At 36.3% G+C, this 26,000-nt stretch overlaps 4 protein-coding genes across 4 annotated transcripts; all 4 read left to right on the top strand.

Annotated features, from left to right (window-relative positions):
• The first annotated feature begins 881 nt into the window (after positions 1-881).
• mapk3 (mitogen-activated protein kinase 3) lies at positions 882-10,348 on the top strand. The gene is made up of 9 exons (XM_039685576.2): positions 882-1,303; positions 3,559-3,741; positions 3,843-4,032; positions 4,380-4,496; positions 4,576-4,690; positions 5,771-5,902; positions 6,631-6,740; positions 6,858-6,986; positions 7,780-10,348. Exons 1-8 carry the CDS (start codon positions 1,092-1,094, stop codon positions 6,975-6,977), a joined length of 1,179 nt encoding a protein of 392 aa, XP_039541510.1. The 5' UTR covers positions 882-1,091; the 3' UTR covers positions 6,978-6,986; positions 7,780-10,348.
• A 1,861-nt stretch (positions 10,349-12,209) lies between these two features.
• Positions 12,210-16,975, top strand: gdpd3a (glycerophosphodiester phosphodiesterase domain containing 3a). Its single transcript, XM_039685657.2, has 11 exons — positions 12,210-12,340; positions 13,137-13,319; positions 13,742-13,784; positions 14,307-14,442; positions 15,251-15,296; positions 15,384-15,502; positions 15,685-15,774; positions 15,881-16,014; positions 16,096-16,155; positions 16,252-16,303; positions 16,668-16,975. The coding sequence occupies exons 2-11, from the start codon at positions 13,181-13,183 to the stop codon at positions 16,794-16,796; spliced, it is 948 nt and encodes a 315-aa protein (XP_039541591.2). The 5' UTR covers positions 12,210-12,340; positions 13,137-13,180; the 3' UTR covers positions 16,797-16,975.
• Positions 16,976-17,484: 509 nt separating this feature from the next.
• Positions 17,485-20,721, top strand: ypel3 (yippee-like 3). Its single transcript, XM_039687454.2, has 5 exons — positions 17,485-17,812; positions 19,156-19,274; positions 19,373-19,416; positions 19,511-19,619; positions 19,742-20,721. Exons 2-5 carry the CDS (start codon positions 19,158-19,160, stop codon positions 19,829-19,831), a joined length of 360 nt encoding a protein of 119 aa, XP_039543388.1. The 5' UTR covers positions 17,485-17,812; positions 19,156-19,157; the 3' UTR covers positions 19,832-20,721.
• A 625-nt stretch (positions 20,722-21,346) lies between these two features.
• On the top strand, positions 21,347-25,983 carry LOC120490120 (uncharacterized). Its single transcript, XM_039687513.2, has 13 exons — positions 21,347-21,500; positions 21,583-21,719; positions 22,092-22,203; positions 22,320-22,413; positions 22,530-22,584; positions 22,665-22,805; positions 22,917-23,077; positions 23,334-23,432; positions 23,525-23,670; positions 23,773-23,944; positions 24,031-24,143; positions 25,217-25,301; positions 25,391-25,983. The coding sequence occupies exons 2-13, from the start codon at positions 21,602-21,604 to the stop codon at positions 25,445-25,447; spliced, it is 1,353 nt and encodes a 450-aa protein (XP_039543447.2). The 5' UTR covers positions 21,347-21,500; positions 21,583-21,601; the 3' UTR covers positions 25,448-25,983.
• Positions 25,984-26,000: the final 17 nt, after the last annotated feature.

Below are 26,000 nucleotides of genomic sequence, written 5' to 3'. Positions count from 1 at the left end.
TTTACATTTATAATTGATCATATACAGTTTATCAAGGACAGTCGTACCCAATACAATGGACACAATTTATTCCTTTTGGGACAGGTTTAAACGGATCAAATTATAAATAATATTCAAGTTGCCAGTCTGTAAACCAAAACCACATATGTATACACACATACATACATATACAGTATATATATATACAGTATATATATATATATATATATATATATATATATACATACACACACACACACACACACACACACACACACACATACATACACACATACATATATATATATATATATATATATATATGTATGTATATATACATATACATATACATACATATGTATGTATATATGTGGTTTTGGTTATATATATATATATATATATATATATATATATATGTGTGTGTGTGTGTGTGTGTGTGTGTGTGTGTGTGTGTGTGTGTGTGTGTGTGTGTGTGTGTGTGTGTGTGTGTGTGTGTGTGTGTGTGTGTGTGTGTGTGTGTGGTTTAATACATGTGTGTGGATATATATTGTAGTGCTGTCAAATCGACATGTATTATATAATATACATAATAATTTGTTTACATAAGTGTGTGTGTATGCACTTGTGTGTCTCTGCGTGAGTGTGCATATACTGTATCACATAATTTATACATGCAGATGCATACATTAATGGAAAATATGTATACTATTTCTCTTGCATTTCTTGTTAAGATATCCTCTTCTGTCTTATTTTTTCCCCCCACCACAAACTGTAAATCACGCCGGAGTGCCTACTAACCGTAACCGTGGGAGGCATTCTGCACGCCCACTCGAGTGCTGTGTAAATGCGTCTGCTTTGTGCCTTTTCAGCGCGCGCCCCCGAATGTTGTACAGGAGAAATGCGCGTTCGCGCTCTCGATCCGTTTAGATGCACGCTCGTTCCGCACTCGCATCCACAGGGGGGCCTTGACGACTCCTCTTCGACTGTCAAGAAAGCGCACCGTATAACGTCAGCTTTTGCTATCCAATAAACCTGTATTTGATCTGAAGGCATATACAAGCCCCCCTCCCGCCAAAAACTGAGCGAAGTCGACTGATTTGTGGACAGAAACGATGGCGGAATCGGGCAGCAGCGCGGCGGCGGTCGGAGCCGCGGGCTCGAATAGCAGCGCCGCCGGGACCGGAGGAGCCGTCGCACCCGGGGGAGCGAATGGAGCGGCGGGATCCAAGCCTGGCCTTGAGTCGGTGAAGGGACAAAATTTTGACGTTGGCCCCCGATACACCGATCTCCAGTACATCGGGGAGGGGGCCTATGGAATGGTCTGGTAAGCGGAAACTGCTCGTCTTTGCAGTCGCACACTTCGATGGAGATTCTGTTGGATCGGGGCGAGTGGGCTAACGTTAGTACGCTACTACTTATCAGCTTTTCGTAGTAAAGAAAAAAAGGGGTGTTGATTCGCCGATAGCAAACTAATAGCATTCCAGTTCCATGGACAGTAAAGCAGATATAAACGTTGTTTCGAAATCAACAGAATAATTTGTTTGGCTCAACAAGTTTGTGCATATCCTTCCCAGAATATCAGGGCTAACAATAGATTTTGAGTAACGTTAATGCATTGGATTAAATCCCATATCTTCAACATTGGCTGTGTTTCAGGACATAGCGAACTGCCTACATAAACATATTCTCTTTCCATGTTTGCATCATAGGCACGTTTAAAATGTTCAAAAATCCTCTAAGTAGGCAGCCCACTTGGTTTAAAGGCACAAACAGTGTACAGTTGTACGCAAATCGGTGTTATTGAGAACAGGCATTTAGTTCAGACGTTGAATGTCCCTTGTCAGTCTTGATTTTAGGAGTCTTGTTAGTGTGTTTGCATTCTGAATCTGCACGCTAGGGCTGTTAGCGCCACAGCTAGCAATCTGACATCTCACTCTCAGCTCGTAAAACAGGCGTGGTTACGATGCGGCCAAATGTGGATTAATTGTTTTAGGAAATATTTTTGCGATTTTTGTAAAACTACTCTCCCACCATTTTTTAAATATAGTTTGTCATCAAATTATGGTTAGCAAAATAGATAATGTGCACAATTCAGAGCTGAGCTCGTTGGTCTGCCCTCCATCCTCAAAATGACTGTCAAGTTGAGCAGGAGGATGTAAACAAACCCCCTGTAATAAAACACTAAGGCCTTCTATGGATATCTTTGGTTAGGGACATCAGACTGCTGCGTAAGAAGAAGAAAAATATAGAGAATCTAAATACTAGATATTTTCCACAAACACAGTGCACTTCAGTAGTTTTAAACGCATCAAAAAAATTGGATATTTTGGCCTGTGCAATCTCACAGGTTTTTATTTTTAAATTATATAAAAATGTTGTCATTTTGAGGTTTTGATTTGATGTTCAATTTGGTAAATGTATGTCTTTTCTTAAATGAATGTATGTGTGTGTGTGTGTGTGTGTGTGTGTGTGTGTATATATATATATATATATATATATAGGGCTGTGCAAAAATTAATTGCGATTAATCGCATCCAAAAAAGTCTGTGTTTACATAATATATTTGTGTGCGCTGTATATAATTTTTTTGTATTTATAAATACCTATGCATGCATGTATATATTTAAGAACTATTTGCGCTTAAATTCTGTATGTATATATATATATGAAGAGTTCAGATGCAAAAGCCTCTAAATGCCATTTGAAATTTTTAATGATGATTTTTGTCAAGCTTGTATATTTAAGCTCAGTAATTTCACTTAAATGGCAATGATAATTACCTATTAATTGTTATTTAAGTGAAATTACTGGAGTTAAATATACAAGTTTGATAAAAATCATCATTAAAGAGGAAAATTTCAAATGGCATTTAGAGGCTTTTGCATCTGAACTCTTCATATATATAAATAAATACAAAATCTATATTATATAAATATAAATATTTTATATATGTATAACACATTTTCTTAAATATATACATGCATGTGTGTGTATTTATATATACAAAATAATTATATACAGCACAGACAAATATATTATGTAAACACAGACTTTTATTTTGGATGCGATTAATTGCAATTAATTTTTGCACAGCCCTAATATATATATACACACCCACACACATGCACACAATTTAAAAAATATTTAGTGTCAACCTCAAGCCATACTACATATCATATGAGCTGTTTATTTTTTTTTATTTTTATAAAATAAAAATAATTAATATATATATATATATATATATATATATATATATATATATATATATATATATATATATAAACCTTTAATTGTTATTTTTTTTATTTAAATGTAATTTCTAAAACACACAAAACAGTTTAAAAAATTTAGACCTGTAAAAATTAAACAGCTCATATGATATTTAGTATGGCTTGACACTAAATATTTTTTAAATTAACCTCCATTTACTTTCAAATGTGCCACTGAAGCATGCAGGTTTTTTTTTTTAACTTTACCACATTCTATCCGAGTTAAATACGTGCACAAGCTTGTATGAGTTATTTTTATTTTTTATTCTCTCTCCTCTCCTCCCATCATCTCTTTTACTGCCGCCTGCAGCTCAGCTTTTGATAATGTGAATAAGATCCGAGTGGCCATTAAGAAGATCAGTCCATTTGAACATCAGACTTACTGCCAGCGCACCCTGAGGGAGATCAAAATCCTCCTGCGGTTCCGTCATGAGAACATCATAGGCATCAATGACATCCTGAGAGCTCGCCGCATCGAATTTATGAGGGATGTGTATCCTTAAACATGCACACTAACTGGCTCACAATGCACTTGGCCAAATTGTATCTTGAAAATACTGTACGCTACGTTGTAGTTCTTTAACTGCGTTTCAGCTATATCGTACAGGACCTGATGGAGACCGATCTTTACAAATTGCTGAAGACACAGCAACTCAGCAACGACCATATCTGCTACTTTCTGTACCAGATCCTGCGAGGGCTGAAATACATTCACTCTGCCAATGTCCTGCACAGAGACCTGAAGCCTTCAAACCTTCTCATCAACACCACCTGTGACCTCAAGGTCAGAACAGCAAAAATTAAACAACCAAACATAAAACTCTTAGTATAAGAAGTAGTGTTTAGTAAACAATTGGTAAAAACACAGCAGCTTTTAATCTGACATTAAAAATTAAATGAATATAAAATAAATGTGACTTTAATGAGTGGAAATTATTTCGTAATAGATCTATTTTGGTGAAGATATTTTTGTGGATTGCAGGACCAAATTTAGTAATATTGTTCTTGTACTTTGTTTAATCTGAAGGCATTGATCTTAGTGAAGCTAAATATAGAAGTTATGGGCTTTTATTAAGCAGAATTGTTTGTTGGAGGGTTGTATCGAGGACAATTATATTTCCTCACCCATAGATCTGTGACTTTGGGCTGGCACGGATAGCCGATCCAGAACATGACCACACTGGATTCCTTACGGAGTATGTGGCTACTCGCTGGTACCGTGCCCCTGAGATCATGCTCAACTCCAAGGTTTGTGCATGTGTGTTTGTCTTTAGCATTTCAGATAGGAACTGGATGCATATTTTGACATGATCACTTTATCTTTCAGGGGTACACAATGTCCATTGATATTTGGTCTGTGGGTTGCATCCTGGCTGAGATGCTGTCCAACAGACCCATCTTCCCTGGAAAGCACTATCTGGACCAGCTCAACCACATATTGGGTAAGAACACAAGTCTAATGCTAAATGGAATTTCCTCTTTTTCCGACTTCTCTTTTATTCGCAAATCTGCACTACCTAAAGTATAACATATAAAAATGAGTTTGTATGCATCTGCATGTAGTAAGAAGTGACACTGTATCAGTGAAATCAGGGCAGGAAACACTCTGAACAGAATAGACTATCAGCTTCTGAACAGTGTGCAATGTTGTCAGCTAACTTCCCTGGGCCTAGGTTCAGAAATAACATAAAAGTTTCAAGGTCATGGAGATTTAATGAATACTTCATTTATTTAACGACTCATTTAAATGATCATTTAAACTGATGGTAAAGATGCTGTTTTTTTTTTTCTTCCACATTTTCTATTCATCAAATAATGGTAAAAAAATGTATCATGGTTGCTTGCCACACAAATATGAAGCAGCACAACTGTTTTCAACATTGATATCAAACAATGATCAACAGATTAGCATGAAGACTGAAGTAATGATGCTGAAAATTCAGCTTTAAAATCACAGGAATAAATTACATATTATGTTAAGACTATTTACTAAAGCAGTGGATCTGTGTATCTTTTTTTGACATGAAATCTATTTTAGTATGTATTTAGTTAAATGTATATTCATTTTATTACTTAAGTGGCATCCCAGCACAGTTCCAAAATTATTTATTGTAGAAAGTAAGCAAAAATGTCTTTAATCAATCATTAAAATATATATTTGCATATAGTTTTGTTTAACTATATTTGGGTTAAGAATCTTCTAACAAGATAGATTTTGAATGAATTTATGCCTAAATATTGTTTTCAGAAGAATTTTCTACTCCCTTTTAAAAACTTAAAAGCTTAAACAGGGACAAATATAACGTTAGTAAAACAATTTACTAGCATTTTAGCATTAGCGTTTTATTTTCTTATTCAGCATCATGTTCTTCCTTGCTGTCTGGTTTACACAAGCAAACCCAAGGAGATTGTAGAAACAAGGATTTTTAGTTGATGACCATTGTATTGTTATTTGACTCATTTGTGCATGCAAGCATTTTAGCTTGTTCATTGTGTGTTCATTTTCCTGCCCCATCAACCAGGTATTTTGGGCTCCCCCTCTCAAGATGATCTAAACTGCATCATCAACATGAAGGCCAGGAACTACCTCCAGTCTTTACCCCAGAAACCGAAAATCCCATGGACCAAGCTGTTCCCCAAAGCAGACAACAAAGGTAAGCTCACGCATTAGGGTCTTTAGGAATGTTTAGTGAATGGACTAGCTAAATGTTTTGTTTTATAAAAAAAAAAATTGCAAAAGTTCTCTGTGATGGATAGGGTTAGTGTAACGCTGTGTTTTCACTGGATGCGATTGGTGTGATGTGACAAATCCAAGGAGACCCCATTATAGTCAGTAATGGTGTCTACTTTGGATGTGGTGTGACACAACAAATTCCCAAAAGTAAACTGATGTCCCATTCCATTTCCGTTCTTCTGACACAAAGAATAAATGCAACAGTCACTTTAGCGTCTAGTGTGTAGACAAACTGTCACATCTGTTGCAGACACAGTGTACGAGGATAGAGTATACAGTTTGTACAGTATAAAACCATTACGTCTATGGAGAGTCCTTATAAACCACATATACAAGTGTGTGCGTTTGTGCATGTGGGAGTACTGAACAAATGTGGGTGTCAACAAATGGTCTTTTGATGGTCCGGCTGCCTTGTGCAAGTATGTTTAATGAAACTTTGGCTGGAAAGACAAAAAAAAAGAAAAATGAACTACTGTTTTTGTAAGTTTACATCCTGGTATGCCTTTTTTCTGTGACCATCGGTTTGTGTTTTGTTAGCTGTGTGTGATTTATAGGCTGTATAGTAGTACTAATGAATGTTCTTTTGTAATCATAAATTTAACATAGTAGTGTGGAACTTCTTTATGTACTTCTACTTTTGCGTTTCAGCTCTGGATTTATTGGACCGCATGCTAACCTTCAACCCCATCAAACGTATAACCGTGGAGGAAGCACTGGCCCACCCCTACCTGGAGCAGTACTATGACCCCTCTGATGAGGTATCTCTCTTTCCCCTCTCCAGCTGCATCCATTTCACTCCCCTTCAATCTGTCATCTGTACAATCCCATATCTGTTAGTTAAGCTTAACAGAATATCATGTTGTTTGCAAATTTAGCCGGTGGCTGAGGAGCCCTTCACTTTCAACATGGAGCTGGACGACCTTCCTAAAGAGAAGCTGAAAGAGCTCATCTTTGAGGAGACGGCACGCTTCCAGGCCAACTACCAGGGCTCTTGAGAGGGACAGGTACAAAAACGCAAGCACTTGACAAAATATCTACAAGTTTAATATATTTATATATACTACATTTTATGGCAAGCAAGGAATAAATGATAGATTTCAAGAAAAGATATTTATTTAGAGGAAGTCAAATGCCATGAGCAATTAAAGACATAGTTCACCCAAAAATGAAATGATGACACTTACCGTCATATATGACTTGCTTTATTCCATGAAGCACAAAGACAAGATATTAATTTTTAAAATATTTAAGCAGTACTTTTCCAGAAAAGATGTATGGTGACCAGAGGTTGTCAAACTGCACCATTAAAATTGTCTTTATGACTCGTGCACTATATTTGTGCAAGATCTTTGAATGGTTATTCTCAAGTTTAATTTGTGCATATGCATTATTTTGCATATTCGTATTGAAAACTACTGTTGTCTATTCTTGGGTGAACTATTCCTTCAACATTTTTTAAAATATGTGTATATATATATCAGTATATTAACATGCATGTATTGAGAATTCTTTGAAGGTTATATAATTTCAAATGACCTTTTAATGAAAGCAATTTTTATATTCTCCTTAAATTGAATTGTAATTATTGTAATTGCTTTCATTAAAAGATCATTTCAAATTATATAACCTTCAAAAGAATTCTCGATACATGTATGTTAATATACTGAACAGACCATTTTTGTGTTTTTTAAAAAATAATGATATTTAAATTAATTGTATTTATTCATTTAAACTCAAAGTATTAACCATGTTTAAACCTGTTGATGTCCACTGATGGTCAGTAATCCTTTTTTGCAGCCATCATTGAGAATAATGGAGCAGCGTGGAGTCTCAAATAAAGATAACTCCTGACAACCTGCAAAAACATATACATGCATATATACATAAAAAAAAAGATAAAAAGAGGAAAAAATGTACATTTAAAAACTTCAACTTTGTTTTATCTGTCCATCTCTCTTTCTTGCTGGGAAGCTGTGCGCTAGTTTGGGCTTCTAACATCTTATCATAATGCCATTAATGGAGGCCGTCAGACTTTCTATTCTCTTTGCATACCGCACACAGATCCTACTCTCTGAAACAATTGCATCTTTCACCCTTTCTATGAATACCCTGCTTCTCTCTGTATCCGTCTCTTTCTCTTTATGTCTCTCTCGAAGGGTGTCTCTTTACTGGTCTCTGCTGTTCTGGGTGTTTTTTTTTTCTCCCCATTCCAACAGAGATGAAGAGAGAGTGAAAGAGAAAATCTCTATGATGGGCACTGACTAGTGTGTGTGTGTATATATATATATATATATAAGTGGTTTTGAGTTTCATTGGAGTATTGTAAGTTGGCGATCTGTATGTACACTGTAATTTGAACGTTAAGATCAGTTACAAATCGTGTTTTGTAATGTTGGGAATTTATATTTGAAAATCTTTTGAAATATAAAGTCATTGCTTGTGTTTCTTTTCTTTTTTAATTCCTTCAAAGACAAATGATGTTACATTTAATAAGCTTAGACTTTTATTTTGTTTTCTGTTGTGAGAAAAAGAGGTCTTGTTTTGATTCTTGAGAAATATATTGTGTAAACGAGAAACGGCGACAGGCAGGTTGAACGGAGGGAAGAGAGCAAGATGGAATAGGATCATCTGCTGTAAAATATCATGTTCTACTGTTGAGAACTGAGACTATTTCTTGCCAATGTTCTTGGGAAAATTAAGCCATCAGTATCATCTTTTCTTTTTTTAATGTTGGCTTCCTTTCCCTCCTCCCTCTCGTCTGTTCATTTCATGGAGGGTCTTGTGGGTTCTGTGCAGACCTTTATCGTGTGTGTGTGTTTTTTTTATGGGGGGTTGATACTGTTTTCTTTGTGGATAACAATAGTTGTCATTGGTTACCATGTCCATGGCTACTGTTGCCATGATTCCTTTCTGATAAGTCACACATAGTTCCCCACATTCTGGCTTTGTTACTCGCAGAAATCGGTCCCTTATTCTTTATTTCGCATCCTCCTTGTTCTCTTTTGTTTCGCTTTTCTTCCCTTGTCCTGGAGTGATTGAGGAATCATAGCCAAGCTTAACACTTTCAGAGCCATAGCACATTTTTTTCCTCATTCCCTCCCTGTGATGTCAGAACTTTTCAAAGGGCTTTTCCACAGGGCTTGCTGACCTCATGCCTCTCCTGCCTGGGATTGGCTCATCTAGTGTCGAACTGACTTACTCTGCATGCATTGCATCTAAGACGTAACAACCTGCCTTTATGAAATGTTTTCAGTGGAGAATAAAAGAGCTGTTTTTAAAGAAACCGTCATTGCTTTTGGCCAGTCGTGGATGAGGAAAGCATGTTCAAGTGGGAAGAGTTAAAATGGCACAGTGTGTAGCTGTTTTTGTATAAATACAGGGTGTGATTTGCATAAATTAATACCCCGCCCCCCACCCTGTGTAAAACCCCATTGAGACGAGCCCCTACTGCAGAGGAAATTCACACCGCACGTCAATCACGTGACATTTTTCAATCGGTGCACCTGCACTTTGTGTCTCATGACCAAACGTTTTGTTTTGTTTTGTTTCAGTTTTTAGTGCAATTTTATTTTGTTATATCTATTCTTGTGACAAAAGGTTCTTTGTTTCTGTCTGTTTTCTTTCTACGCTTAAGTCTATCTTAACCCGGCACTTGTTAGGGTAAAATCTAATGTAACAGGCAATGACGGTTGGTCGCGTCCCATGTCTGTGTCTGTATGTCTGTCTTTTCCAACCAGAAGCTGCTCTTCTCTGCTTCCTCATGAGGAGGGGAGATCATCCCGCTCTGTGATCTGAGGGGAATACTCATTACCAAGAAAAAGATTATTTATATTACTGTATTGTCAATGGCAATGATATGCTTATTGTAAATGGGACCATGGGGACTGTCAACAGTCTTACACGCGTGCACACACACACTTAAGGATGTATTTCTTACATATAAACCTGCACGCATACAGTATATGATTTCAAACGCCTGCAAAGGAGGCAGATATCATAATGTTCTTTTAATGGCTGTTATTATGATTATTGCTGGTCTGGTGTTATATTGGTGGTCTTTTTTATTTTAAAAACCGAAAAGGGATTTTAAATCTTGTCCTTTTTAAAGTATGTTTTGCTTTTCTTTCATTTTGTTCGCTTTGGGTGTCAAAAATAATTGGCTGTTCACTCTTTCTGAAGTCTATTTTTTTTCCCTGAATCTTATAAGGAATTATTTTAAAGATGATTAAACAATATGGGTAGATTGTCAAGAGAAATGAGCTATGGATGGTTATAGTCTATGTATATGCTTATGGGTATAATAAATTAAACAATTAACAAAAACAGAATTATATACATATATTAAATAAAATTCCTTATACTGTAAGTCCTTGCGTTGTGATTTTTTTTTTTTAATAAAGAAAACCTTTTGTCCTGCTTGACAGATTTTTACTAAACAGAAAATCTACAGTTAATATTTTTCAACAAACATGAAAATGAAATGGTTGTACTCCACTTATTTTAAATAATCATAATTATCATTAACATTTAATATTTTGAAGTTTAAATATTTGCAAATGATCTTTTATAAAGTGGATTAACAAATTCTCTTAATTCAGGTATTTTAGTTTTTGTTTTGTTTAAAAGTTGTGCATGTGTCAAATTAAAATCAACTACTCTGCTCATGCACTTATAATGAAAATAATAAGAAAATGTAATTGCGCTCAATTATTTTTTTATTGCCACTCAAATAATTATCTTTTCTCTGAATTAGTGTATGTATATATATATATTATATTTGAATTTATTGAATATATTGCAATCTGCCAGCCATAGTTATTTGTCTTTAGCCATATTTGAGTAGCCTTTAGTTATGATGGAAGAATGAAGTTATCTGTTTCCTGCAGGGAGTGGCATATCAATCAAAAGCTACAAAACTTTCCTTAGCTATGGAAAAATAAAGCATGGACCATGTGCATGTCAAGTTCAAACCGAGCAAAGGTTAACTTTATTGGAAGTTGATGATTCATTATTTTATGTGTAATGAATGGACTAATATTTTTTTCTTGTTTTCTGGGAGCTCTTTTTCCTCTTAAACTGGCCAAGTTGCCAGTCCAGTTGGACCACTCCTCTGCTTCGACAACATGTTCAAGCATGGTTCGAGAATTCAGCTGCAAGGCATTCTGCTCTTCAAGACATATCAAGCTGTTTGGGTTGAGGGTGTGTTTTTCTAATACTGATTCAAATGCAAAACTGTCACCTAATACATTGATTCATTGCAATTTTTATATGAGACTGAGATTAATCAATTGTGTTACAAATTAGGAATGGATAATTAGTGTCTAACTCAGCCTCGCTTCCCATCTGTCTGACTGTCTCTGCCTCCCTTTATTTGTTCAGTAACAGTCTCTCAGCAATTCTATACAAAACCAGAACAATACAAAACAAAAATTGTTCTGCTGACAGGCAGAACCAATAGAGTGTTTATTACTGTTTGCATTTATCCCAGCGTAAGCTGCTGTTAAACCCTGAAATTTGCGAAAACATGAATACTGACCAAACATGATGTCCTCCGCTTCTACCAGCTGTTGCAATGATACAGAAGCTCCCTTTAAATCTCGCCTAATTTGCACTAGTGAGAACATGTATGTTTACTACTTAACAAAAAAGGGACAAGAGCACGCACATCACTGACAAATGCTCAAGTTGGACATTTGACAAAAGAAATAACAGATCACGTGATCCTTAATTAATCACCCGTTAGAATAAAGGCTTGCTTTATTAATAGCCAGTGTGCTGAAAACATCACCTGTGTGAGAGACATTGTTGAAATGGAGCTTTTGGTTTTTATGTATTATAAAGAGCACATGTAAAGTGCAAGCAGAATTATTTTCCACTGACAACCTGTGCTTGCCACATCCACTCAAAAAGTCAAGCAAACTGCATTCCAAAACACCCATACCCCATTTAGTCACAAAAAAAGGAGGAGAGAATTAGGAGTCACAAAGAGTGTAACTACCAATGACTGACTGATTACTGCAAACACACACCTAGAGAGAAAGACTTGTTTCCCAGCTGCGGTTGCAATGATAGTAGGAGTGAAGGGGGACCTTTACATTGCTGTGTAGTTTTTCTTCGATTTGAAGCACATTGGGCAACATTTCTTGCAAAGTAATATGATTGGCAGGCAAGGTAAAAGAAATCAGAAAAGGAGTGGCTGAGAAACTAGTAGTGAGAGATACAAGGAGAAAAAAAGGAAAGATAAGGACAGTCATATTAACGTACACTTTGAAGACAGGTGCTTGTGGGAGTTGCTGTGTTCTTGGATCAGAGACCTCAGGATATCTCAATTAAGGAGTTGAAGGAGCAAATAGTCCTGGTAAGTTGTCTATATACAGTATATATATGTATATATATATATATATATATACACATTAAAATATTTATTTATTGAGTATAATACTCAGTATAACATTAATGCTATTATTGTTTAATATTCATCAATGTGTGTGTGTGTGTGTGTGTGTGTGTGTGTATATGAAGAGTTCAGATGCAAAAGCCTCTAAATGCCATTTGAAATTTTCTTCTTTAATGATGATTTTTGTCAAACTTGTATATTTAAGTTCAGTAATTTCACTTAACAATTAATAGGTTATTATCATTGTCATTTAAGTGAAATCACTGAACTTAAATATACAAGCTTGATAAAAATGATCATTCTAGAAGAAAATTTCAAATGGCACTTAGAGGCTTTTGCATCTGAACTCTTCATATGTATACACACACAGAGACATATACATAAAAATGTTTATTTGACACTTTTGCTATGTATTTAGTATATATGTAATACCTAGCCCTGGTTTCACAGAGAAAGCTTAAGGTTAGTACTGGACTAAAATGCATGTTTGAGCTGTTTTAATTGAAAGCAATTTGCACTCAACATGTCAGTGCTATTGTTTTGTTTCAAGATCACACCAGTAATTTTTTTTTTTTTTAAGGGAACGTTTGTAAAATACTATTTGAACTACCTAATCCCGGGCTAATTTAAACCCTGTCTGTGAAAAACATTTATTTAATGTTATTATTGTGTAATATTCACATTTTGATTGAACAAAGTAAAACTTTTCTTCAAAGATCAGATTTATGTTTTTCATTCATCTGCTGCTCTCACTCAGAGCACCCGAAACGAAACATCATCTTTCCACTTCCCGTGGGAATTATGGCGAGCTACCTGTACTACCTGCTTCCGGCAGTAGGGGGCTACGCTCTCACGTCACTGTACTTTCTGAAGAACCCTCATATTCTGCACAGGAGGAAGCAGACGGCCTTCTACTGCACCCACATCTCTCATAGGGGAGGTACAGTATCTAATCTGAGTCAGTAACCACCTCGTGGGCTTGGGATACTCGCCTTCGCCTAAACCTAATTAATTGTAATAATGCTGTAGTTGACGAATCAATTATGGTTAAAAATTAACCGAAATTGTTGCTCAATGCATGTCAGAACCAAATTCCTTCAAGGATAGATGGCCTAGTACACAGCATAAAAAGTTATAAACTTCTGTTAGAGAAATCTTGTGACTATTTCATAAAACTATCAGTGAATGTCATTAGGTAATGTTTGTGACAGCGTTTGTGAATGTTTTCCTCATGGGGTTTGTCTATAAAAAGTGCCAGTTAATATGTGACTGAGTGAGTGATTAACTCTTTGAGGAATTTTTATGTTTGTGTGTGTATGAGAGTTGGTCCACAATTTCTGACCTCCTGTTCTCTGTCCTCAGGCTGTGGTGAAAGGATTGAGAACACTATGGAGGCCTTTACACAGTGAGTGGGAGGCCGCCTATGCCTTAAAGATTTTGGACTGAACAGTAAATCAGTATCAGCTTCTTTTAAGTCCCTACTTATTTGTCCTTCTGTTTGTCTTTTCCCAACCATGTTATTATGCCTGCTACAAACTGTGTGATTTATGCAACCATTTAAGATCGTTTCAAATCACACTGTACATGCCGCAATGTCGTAAATAGGCTACTTGGAAAGCTCAGGATTTCCAATTTTTAATGAGTTGGGGCATGTCAGTGAGAATGAAATATGGTGTAATACCACCACACTTATAAGGTATATTACGGTATACGAGAATGGTTTGACAAATCAACTTTTTTAAATTTATATATTTATAATATATATTTTTTTTAAAAATAAAAAATGGCGAAAAGATTTACATGATGGGAAACCACGTCATATGATGCAATGAAATCGTCTTGAGCTAAGGAATCAGTGGTAAATTTGAATTTGGCCCTGACATCTGCCCTGACTGTTGATTAAAATGTCTCTCTGTTTGCCTCTTAGTGCTGTTGAAGTGGGCACAGAGATGCTGGAGTTGGACTGTCACTTGACTAAAGATGGTCATGTGATTGTGTCACATGATGAGAACCTCCTGAGGCAGACTGGGCAAGATGTCACTGTCTCCTCCTTAAACTTGGAGGTCAGAGGTCAACATTAACATTTTCTCCTGATATGCTTTTACAAATAATTATCTAATTACATTGTCATTATATGGATTTCCATGTGGACCTACACAACAGTACTTTTATTCAGCAAGGATGCATTAAATAAATCAAAAGTTACATTAAATACATTTATAATGTTAAAAAAGATTTCTAATGCAAATATTGTTTTTTTATGCATCAAAGAATCCTGAAAACAATGAGTTTCCACAAAAATATTAAGTAAACTGTTTTCAACTGATAAAATAATACATATTTCTTAAGGATCATATGACACTGAAGATTTCATATACATATTTCAGCATGATGCTAAAAATTCAGCTTTGACATCACAGGAATAAATTCCATTTTAAAATATGTTCAAAATTCTTTAAACTAATAATATTTCACAATCACAATATTGCTATTTTACTGTATTTTTGATCAAATCAATGCAGCCTTGTGTGAATAATAGACTTCTTTCAAAAACATTAAAAATCATTAAGAAATTTTGAAGTGTTGTCTGTTTTGTGTACCTTGTGTTTTTGTTTTTTTGGGGGGACTTTTGGGTCGTATTGGGGGGCGAGAATTGACACGTGCATGATGGAGGATCGAGGAGACGAGGAGGGAATTTGAGAAGCACCCTTGGATGTGGTTTTGGTGTCCTCAGTTCTGCTCCTGTTGTTCCTGCTCCTTGTTCTTGTATTGTTGTTTGTCCAATAAACTGCATTTGGACTACCTTCCCTCATCTTCGAGTTCTCTTTACATGTATAAAAACGTAACTTTCTGTTTCATATTCATTTTCAGGAGTTGCCACCTTATAAAGAGACAGTCGAGGTCACCTTCAAGACAGGTTTGTGTGTTTTAGCAATGAAATTGCCAACGTATATTAATATATTTATTAATGCATAATGATTACTTATTAATTCCCATTGTACAGGCCACTTCAGCACTGGATCTGATAGAAACTTTGCATTATTAGAGGATGTTTTCTGCAAGTTTCCTCATATAGCTGTGAACATTGAAGTGAAAGAAAATAACATCATGCTGATTGAGAAGGCAAGAGCGGGGTCATCATTATTGACTTGGACTTCAATGCCCGAGTCACATTTTGGCCCCTAATATTTTTTTCCTCTTAATTTTTCAACCCTATCTAACTGCATCTATTTACTAAGCCTCATATCTATATTTTCTTTTTTTTTCCCACAATAACATTAGGTTTTATACACTTTATATTTCAGATTTCTGATCTTGTGAAAAAATACAACAGAGAAGGCATCTCAGTTTGGGCCTCTACTGACTCCTCCACCATGAGAAATTGTCGCAAATCAGTGCGTGGATATTTATGACTCTACCTGTTTAGTTTCAGTAATAAATAGTCTACATACTTTTCTCTTCCTTACATCTTTGTTTCTTTTTTTTTTTTGTCAATGGCAGAACTCCTCTATGCCCTATATGTTCACTGTAAATCGAGGTCTACTGCTGCTCCTGTTGTACTACACTGGTCTTCTGCCATTTGTTCCCCTCGGAGAAAGTTTCCTGCAGTTCTACTTTCCACAAATCTTCAACAGGTCTTTACACTAACAATTTTCATACTATGTTGTGTGCTTGGTAATCACACAGATGCATATTCACTAAGCTCTTTCCTACAGACAATATATACCTGATATGTGGATTTTGAGAAGCAGTCTGGTCATCTTTTTAATTGAAAGGTAACAGTTTAGTAGTGGTGTCAAAATAAACCTACAAATTTAATTAAGTTTGAAATGGTTTTCTGTGCACTTCATATTTATTTATTTTTGTGGCAGACTTACATTGAGAAAAGGGATGTTCAAGCACCTCAGAGACCGAGGAATTCAGGTTTGTGGCTATGCTATATCATGTCCTGTTTTGCAATATTAAGAAACCGCATAGTGTATTGAGTAACTCGTGTTTTCGGTGAGAAACTGTCTGGTTGCAACTGCTTAGACCAGTCCTACAAGCTTGTCATCATTTAAAAAATAATGTTAGACTTGTCATAGCTTTTTTTTTTTTGTGTGTGTGTGTGTGTGTGTGTGTATCAGTTACATGAAAAAGTACACTGGTCTAATTTGAATCCAAAAAGTAAAACTACAGACTGTCTTAACAGTGGCTGTGATTACGCAATTTGCCACTGGTCTCAAATTGTGAGTACCGACATGCTTCAGAATTAAAAAACAACATGTTTTTCTTTGTTTCTCTTTAGATTCATCTCTTTGTTTGCAATGTGGAACAGGATATTGAGGCGGCATTTGCCGCAGGAGCAACTGGAGTCATGTCTGATTATCCCACCCTGTTATCAAACTATATTAGAAGGTGCAAACAAGCCACATGATCAAAAGCACAGAGTTTACCTTTGTCTAGTCAAACACTGTAAAAATGCAGTTTATATTAATGCCACTATTACATAATCAACACTTGCCATAAAGTACTGGTGAAACTTGGTTTATGTAATCTTTTGGGACAATTTGTATGACTATGAATACAAAATAAACGGAACTCATTTATTCTACATTTGAACTGTTTAAGGGTATTTTTCTTTGGTCCTTAACATTTATTATCACACCATGTCCATTATGGTTTTCAGTCAGTGTCAGTTAGCCTCCCTGCCCATGTTTGCAAACAGACAATATTCGACTTTTGTGAGAGAACGTGCAAAGTCCATCCAGCTGTGACCAACATATAATCATGTTCGTCTGTCCTTTATCAAATTTACATCAAAAAATACATTCGTTTTTAGAGAAACATTTTATGTCATACAAAACGTCGGCCGAGGTTCATGTATGCTATTTTCAAATCGTCTACGTGACACATTAATTATCGAACAACCAGGGAACACAGAAATCGCCATTTCCAAAAAAGCGAGAAGATAAAGTTAACCAAAACACGAGGGCTTTGTTGTTTTGACTTTTCAGGTGACTTCAAACGAACGGGAAGAGCGCATCTGATTGGCTGACCTATATTCAGGACACCTCTTTCTTGATTTTGATTGGTCGATGGCGGTTTGTTTTGCGCCATATGACGTGTAAGGCACTTCCTCAAAAATACAGTAAACACATCTACGGATTATATTCGGCTGCGACATATTGTGCACGGTGGCTTGTTTGAGTTTTGGAAATTACGAGGCTTTCAGTTAATACCACACGGTTTGCCCATTAGAGCAGGTCGACAGGAGAGACACAAAGGAAGGAATTGCAGGAAAAGCGTAGCGTGCCGCACGGTTGTTTGGTTGAGAGCGCTCAAAGTGAGCTCAGTGAATGCCCAGGCTTCATGTCGTTGAGTTGAGCACGCTTCTCTTCTGGTGACAATACTGCAAACAGCGTTTGTCTTGAAGAAACCATTCATATATAGGTGGGTCCTTTTTTATTGTTGCGTGGCATTTCAAATGGAGCAACCATGTTAGAAAGGTTCTAATGTCAAACGGCTCCTCTCAGGTTGAGAACCTGAATAATATGCTGAAATTATGAAGCGACTAAATTACTTGAATATGTTTATGAGGTTAGTTTGAAACGTTAATTTAGCAGGCATGTAGCCGCGCGAGTTCGAGAGATTTCCCAGTAGTGATTGGAAGTTCGAATTTATTCCATGTTTCGGTTCTTTCGAACAGTTCGTTTCAAAAAACGATTCGGTTCTTTTAAGTGTGTCATTACGTGTACGTAATAGAGCTGCCCCCCCCCCCCCCTTAAATGAAATTATTTTAATTTCATGTTATTTTTATTATTATTATTATTTTATTATTATACTTTTATTATTATTGTACCTAATTAATTTACACTTACAATTTGAATGGTAATTTTAAATTTAAGTAAGAGGTAAATTTGAATTTACGTTTAAATACGTTTGGGCACGTTCTAGTATAATGCTATTATGGATCGACACTAAGTGAAGTGAATTAGTTTACAGTAAGCTTTATCACAACAAAACTACTTTTTGCCCCATCAGTCAAATTCTGGGCTTACACCAAATTCACTGAATATTAACATATTTTCTGCATATTTTCATATTTCGAATCGGTTTTGTATACCGGTTCAAACAAATCGTTGAAAGCACCCGACTCATATGAGAGATTCATTCGCGACTCGTGCATCTTTATTTTCCAAGCTGCATTGTGGGCCCAGCTGTAGCGCTTAAGTACATAAAAACCGAGACTAAAATTGTAAGCATGCCTGTGGACATTTATTAACTTTGTAAAGATCTTATAACACAAAATTATATCTAAACCTGTATTATTAGTGCATGCCATAGTTATTCATTGCCACTCACTCCTGTTTACCCTCTGCCTGGCGGGCCATATATGGGGTAACTACAGTGTGGGCAGCCAAGCAAAGTAGGTCATGTGGATGTTTCCGTTTTCCTGCTATATCTCTGAATAAGGATATGAGATGATATTAAAATGCTTTTCAACTACCTAAACAAAAAATGCTGCAAATGTCACATCCGGTGTGCATAAAAAAAATCAATCTCAAAGCATTTAGTCTGCTTTGATGTTCATAACATTTGTGGTTTATGCCAATGCCATGCTTCCTAACTACGCAAGGCTATTTGGCAACCTCGCCTTGAATTGTTTTGGCAGTCAATGCTGTTTTGTAGCATTTGCCTTTGAATTTTCATGGTTAGATTCAGATGAGAAGGGGCAGCAGGATTTTTGATCATTGCAGGTATGATCTGACATTGTTTTTGTCTGTTTTTCAAAGACATGGTGAAGCAGACCAAGGCCAAAACTTTCCAGGCCTATCTGGACTACTGTCACCGTCGCTACAGCTGCGTCCACTGCCGTGCACACCTGGCTAACCATGATGACCTCATTTCAAAGGTGAGAGTTACTTTGTGTGACTTTTGTGGCACATATACAGCTAGATTTGTGGATTGTGATGCTGTTTGCGTTAGACTCGCATGTTTGTCTATTTTCAGTCATTTCAAGGCAGTCAAGGACGTGCCTACCTGTTCAATTCTGTGTGAGTACCACTTCTGGTGAAAAGGAAATCTCAGAAATTTGATCACATCTTGATAGAGGAAATATTTTGCTTAACTGCCATTTTGTGATTTCAGGGTGAACGTGGGTTGTGGTCCAGCAGAGGAAAGGCTGCTGCTGACCGGTCTTCATGCTGTGGCTGATATTTACTGTGAGAATTGCCATACCACACTGGGCTGGAAATATGTAAGTATGTCTTGTTATGTTTTAGAGAAAATGAAGTAGGACACATGCCTAAATTACTAATCAATAACCGTACAGTTTGATCACAATTTCTGATTTTGAGCTCTTTCTCCCTTCCTCTACAGGAGCAGGCATTTGAGTTAAGTCAGAAGTACAAGGAGGGGAAGTTTATTATCGAATTATCTCACATGATTAAGGATAATGGCTGGGACTGAAGCCTTTAGCCTTTGCTTTAACTTGCTGTCACCACTTGCAATGGCATGAGATATGCTTTCTTTTATATATTTTGGGTTATTTGATTTGTGTACAGTGTGTGTTTTATGTGTTTGGAAGTGTGTTGCTTGTGTGCAAGGCAGGTTTAGGAGAAACTGCTAAAATTCGTAATCAACCACTTAAATTCAGTTTTAAAAATGTCTTGATTTTTGTTGGGATTTTGACATAAGCCCTCAAATTCTCCCTATTAAGTGCAATTCATAAGGTTTAAGCAAAGTGTGATTAAAATGCCAAGATCCAATGACTTTTATTTAATTAATTTTTACTTTAAAGAACGAGGTCTTTATGAACGAGGTAGTGTGAGTGAAATTATTTTACTATATGTGGTTTGTGTTTGTGAGTGTGTGTGTGTGTGTGGCTTAGAGAGGATTATGTGCAATATGTGTCTGTGAGAGTTTGCATAAAGGATGATTCATGCCTCCAAATTCATTCATTTCGGTTGAATTCATCTTTTAATTTACCAAGTCACTGAGGAATCCCAACAAATGAACATCTGCTCATAAGTGTGTTTGTGTGAGTGAGCTTCAGGCTTATTGGCTGTAGAATAGAGCTTGTCCACAGTTGACTGATATTCTTAAGACACTTCAGCTTATAAAATGTAATTCATCTTTGTTCATCTTGTTTCATGCATTTTTGTCAAGGAGAATGTTGTGAGTATAATCTAACATTTGAGGAGCATGTACAGAGACATTGATCTGATCATGCTAGAGCAGACATGCCATGTAAATGCGTTTATGATTTTGTAGCAAACTATTTCTTTGAATGCTAAACCATTAATGTATATTATATTAACCTGAATTCTTTACATTAAAGTATGGGGTATAAATGAAAACCTTTGTCATGTTTTTTGTTTTTTACTTTATTTTTCACCTCTATTGAAATTAGGTTAAAAGATTTTATCATTTTTAACATTATAGGGCTACTACAAAGTAGTGTGCATTGTGCAGTGATCACAAGTGTGATGGATAACATTTTTATTCGCATATTTATACACAGATGTATAAATAAATACATTATATATATATAGACCATTTCACAAGATGTAAACAACACTGGTCCAGAAGCACTTCCTGTTTCAGTTTTTTAACACTACATAAAAGCTGGGATAAAATACAACCAACAGAACATTTAAAACTGAATCAAAAAGTTAAACAAACATCTTTAAGATGTTTTCTTTACATGTGAAATAAAGAAAACAGTTACAAACTGAAACAAAAAGTGCTTCTGGACCAGTGTTGTTTACATCTTGTGAAATGGTATATATATATATATATATATATATATATATAATGTGTGTATAATTAACATGTTACATTCATACAGCAGTTAGGCCTATAATAAAATTAGTTTCACAAATTATTAAATGGTATTCTTCACAAGCTTCTTAAGTTCATTAATGATTAATCGTTACATAATGGTCTACAGACGACGTGATTTATAAATAGTCTAGGGCGGAAACAAGAAATGGCCTTTGTTCTCAATAATCAGAAACAGCGCGAGCGAAACGGAATAAAGACTACAGCCCCCATAATGCTTTGCGAAAACCTGTGATTCGCGGTGACGTGGCCACAGTTGTCCAGCAGACCGGGGCGATTTGAACTTCATTTGGATGTGAGTAAAAGTCTGTGTTGTTTCTTACAGTTCATACAATTTGATCAGTTAAGTTTACTTTGTACACGCTGCTTTATTACAGCCCATAATTTTACACCACTATGTCCGGGAAAATCAAAAGCAGGAGTGCTGCAAATGCCGACTCCATATCTGGCAGTGTGTCCTGCGACGAGCGCATCTTACGGGACTGCCATCAGATGTACATCGAACCGGATAGCGGTTAGAAAGAAAAAAATCCCTTTTAAACGACTACATTCTCATTCATTTATTTGGTTCAGTTGGGTGTTCAGAAATTAAATCTGTCTCCAGGCGTAGATGAGAGGTGCTAACGGTAGCTGGATAGCTAAAACGCCTGTTGAGTTGATATTCATTCATTCATTCATTCATTCATTCATTCATTCACTTGCATTTCACCTGTTTTGCATTCATTACCCTGTGTAATCCAATAAAGTTTGCTTCTGACATTGAAGGTTAGTTTACCCAAAAATGAAATTAACTTACTCAGTCTCAGAACCTGGATTAAAAATAAATGACACTTAACGTTACTTTTCCAATCCAGTGTGTCTAACCATTCATTCCCTTGTCCTGTAGGACTCATAACAATCGCTCAAACTGTTGGGGTGACCTTGCTGCCTCCCCGTAAAAAGATAACTGTGATGTTGATGGGGAACCACTCCGCTGGAAAGAGCAGCTTTATCAATTGGTAGGCAAATGCATTACAATCATGTATTCCGATTAGTGTGTGTGAGATTGAGAAAGCCTCACAAGCAGTAACCTTACTCTCTATGGCAGTAACCCATGTTTTAATTGTTTTTTCAGGTATGTGGAGGAGCATATACAAAGGACAGGGGTCGCTATAGAGACACAGGGCTTCAGCTTTGTTACCAGTGGGCGAAAGAGGGAGTCACTCACTGTAAGTTTGATCCTCTTACATGTTTCATGAAAGTTTTGTGTGAAGTGGTTTGGGCATTAAAATGGCACCATTGACATAAACGGATTTATTGTATAAATCCTGTTGTTTGGTTTTAGGGAAATGCAACACTCCATCTCTATCCACACTTCAAACCACTGCAAGACTTTAAAGGTTTGGAAAGTGAATTAAAAGCAGGGTTGCTTTTATGTGCATGTATTTGTGTCTGAAATGCAACTTTCTCTCAATTTCAGGGGTGTCAGAATACCTCGGCACTGAGATTTGCACTTCACGACAGAAACGTTTCAGCTTAGTGACATTTGTTGATAGTCCTGGTCTGGTGGACGGAGATATGAAGTACCCCTTTGATGTGGACCAAGCTATTCTGTGGCTCGGTGTGTTTGTCTTTAGTTGTTTGTGTGTTTAGGAGTTGACATTGTTTTTATTGCATGTCTATATGTTTGGCATTCTAAATGTATGTTTATGATTCTACCTGTCTACATCAGGTGACCTCTGTGACCTGATCCTGGTATTCTTTGATCCAATGGGACAGGCTTTATGTAAGCGCACACTCAGCATTGTAGAGAAACTGAACGAGAAGCAAGGTGACCGTCTCCGTTTTTATCTCAGTAAAGCTGATGAGGCTGGAGGAGAGTCTGATCGACAAGTAAACTGCTCCTATACACACTCATCTTCACCGTTATGTTTTATTTTGCATGTACACTACCATTCAAAAGCATTCTCTTCTCACCAATGCGCATATATTTTTATTTGAATGTATTTTAAAATATTACTCTTTTAAAAAATATATATAATATATTTAAATAAACACCAAACATTTAAAAGGTAGTGCATGTGACTGTTTTAAGTAAACTAGTTTTTGTTTGACTGCTTGATGATGGCTGTGTTATTGGTTATTTCAGAGAGTTATGATGCAGATTGTGCAGGAGCTTTGCAAGCGTCCGGGACTTAACAAGTGTGGCTTTGACATGCCCACCATCTACGTTCCTAACCCTAACAAGGTACCATAAATCTTTCAGCTCCTCGCCATTTTATGCGACAACCACTTATTTTGTAATATTAATGGATCTTTCCTCACTGTCTCCATCATCAGCCCAGCCGATGTGTTAATCAGATTGAGGAGGTGTGTCGGACTATAGAAAAGACCATAAATCAGACTGTACAGAACACGCTTAACTCATTGGAGAAGGACTGTAACCTCATCACTGAGGCCATCACTGAGACACTTGATAATGACAGGTAGTGCATTCTTAGATGGACATTTGCCTCTATACTATAAAATATTCATCAAATTGCACATGTCTATTTTACAGTTGCAACTGTGTGTTTTTCTCCCAATAGGCTCTGCAGTATAGAGAACCGTCGAGCACGTTTTAAGGGCTGTTTGTTGGGCATGCTGGGTTTCACAGTGCCCCTGCTGCTGCTCGTCGCCCTGGTGCTTGGCAGCCTCTCCAGAGAACTACTGGAGCTCATGCTGGGTGATAAAGGCACAGAGGCACTCTCACTATATGTGGTTAGTATGTATGTATATGCATTCATGTGCATGTGTGTTTGGGATTCTCTGTAGATACTGATGTGAGTGTGGGATTGTGTGTTCAGGCTCCTGCAGTGAAGGTGTTTGAGTCCCTGTCAGTGGAAGTGCAGCTGTACAGTTGTGCTGGACTGGTTCTGTTGTCCTTCATCTTTCTCCTCCTTGCACGCTTCTCTTTCAGGTATAAAAAAAAAAAGCAGATTATAAAATTAAGCCCTATTCGGATGGTTATTGTTTCTCATGTGAATATCTGTAAAAATAAATTGGCACCTCAGTGATAAAACTCATGCATTCGGACAGTGATTTATTCATGGTGGAGCGAGTTTTCTGATACTATGAACCCAGGATGGCGCTTGCTCACATGGTTGGTCACATGATTGTCGGCTGTAAATAGAATGCCATTTGTTTTGAAAATAATATTCTATTAAATCTCCTGTTTAAAAATAGGAAGATTGACATGCGATAGCTGAAATGGTTCCGTCTTGTATTTTTATCTCAAAATGATGGATGGCATTTTGAAAATATTGAAACTAGTGAAAATAAGTTAATGCAGCCACTTATTTACATGAGGTAAACACAAAGCTGCTTTGTTATGTTTAATGTAGCCTAGGCCTACATATCTAATATGTTTTATTGCTGAAATGGCCCATTTCAAATGTTTTTTTTTCTCTCTCATATTTCTCCTTTCACTGAGGTGGAGAGAGGTGATGAAATATTGTTCTTGTAAATAAATCCCAGCATTTCAGTAATGAAAGTGTACATATTAAGAATGCATACAAATTACAGTGAAGCGCAGCTGAAATTACAAAGCAGTTTTATTACTTAGTTTTTTAGAGCTGCAGCAGAGGGAAAGAATCAAAATTCCTATATGTATGTGTGTATATAAGTCTTTGAATATAGAGGTTTTGTGGGCTTATATAATAAGCATTTATTTATTTTTTTAGGCCTACAGCAGAATGGAAGTTTAATGAATTTTGTTGGTTAAAAAAAATCTCATATTAAATTACCTGCAGCAGAGGGAAATATTAGTGAATAGTCTTGTAATATGGTGCAAAAGTTTTATATATTTTAGAACTGCACTGCAGAAGAGTAGTGAATAACATTGTGGGGGAGGAAAATAAATAAAAATCAAATTTCTTCTATAGTTATTTTATGACTGTTTTATGTACAAGGTTTTTCTTGTATATCTTATGCATGCCTCTATTGTACACCATGTACTTTTATTGTGCCAGTGTTCTTTTTCTCTCAATTTAGGACTAAACCAACACTCTCTGGGAAACAAAAGAGACAGCTTCAGGAAAAACTGGAGTATGTCCAGGAGGTGGTCAAAACCAAAAAGGTAAAGTGTGCATTTGTGTTGTTGATGCATCTAAAGATGGCTACAGTGGGAACGGACTCATCTAATGATTTGCTTGTGTGTTTTTGCAGAAAAATCTTTATGAGGAGTACCTGCGTCAGAGTGTGGGTGATCAGGATATGAACTGAGAGGGTTTCTACACTTCAAGGATCTAGATGGGAAGAACACGGCACCCAGCAGTACCACTAAACTGCATCTAATCATTCCTCTAATGTAGTTTACACGGATATGTTATGGGCGTGTAGTTACACATTACTGCTCCTGTAAGCTCTGTCTTCCAGCATTAAATAATGATGGAGCTGTGGATCAATACTATGTTTTATTTATCTCATTGCAATACAATTGTACTGTAAAGGTTAATTGAAGGGGCACATTATGAGATTGGACCTAATGCTCTGAAATATCCTATTATTATGTATTAGCATTTTTAAAGTCATCCTCCTCTGTCTTGTACCTAAAATACTCTGTATTGTATGGTAAATTAACGCAATGACTTAAGAATAAGGAGCCCTTCATAATATATGGTACTAGATTCAAATGACTGGTATTTATTACATCATTGTCAATTTTAATAGAAATATTGAAGCTGGCTTTTGTATACCATGGTTTCCTACATTTTTATGTCAACTTATTGCGGTTGTGATAATAAAATATAATAAATGTATGTGTATTAGTTTTAAC

This window comes from Pimephales promelas, chromosome 3 (assembly GCF_988280905.1).
Source record: "Pimephales promelas chromosome 3, fPimPro1.hap1.1, whole genome shotgun sequence".
NCBI lineage: Eukaryota > Metazoa > Chordata > Actinopteri > Cypriniformes > Leuciscidae > Pimephales > Pimephales promelas.
The sequence above is the reverse complement of the archived record's forward strand: the minus strand, read 5'-3'. Positions and strand labels throughout refer to the sequence as shown.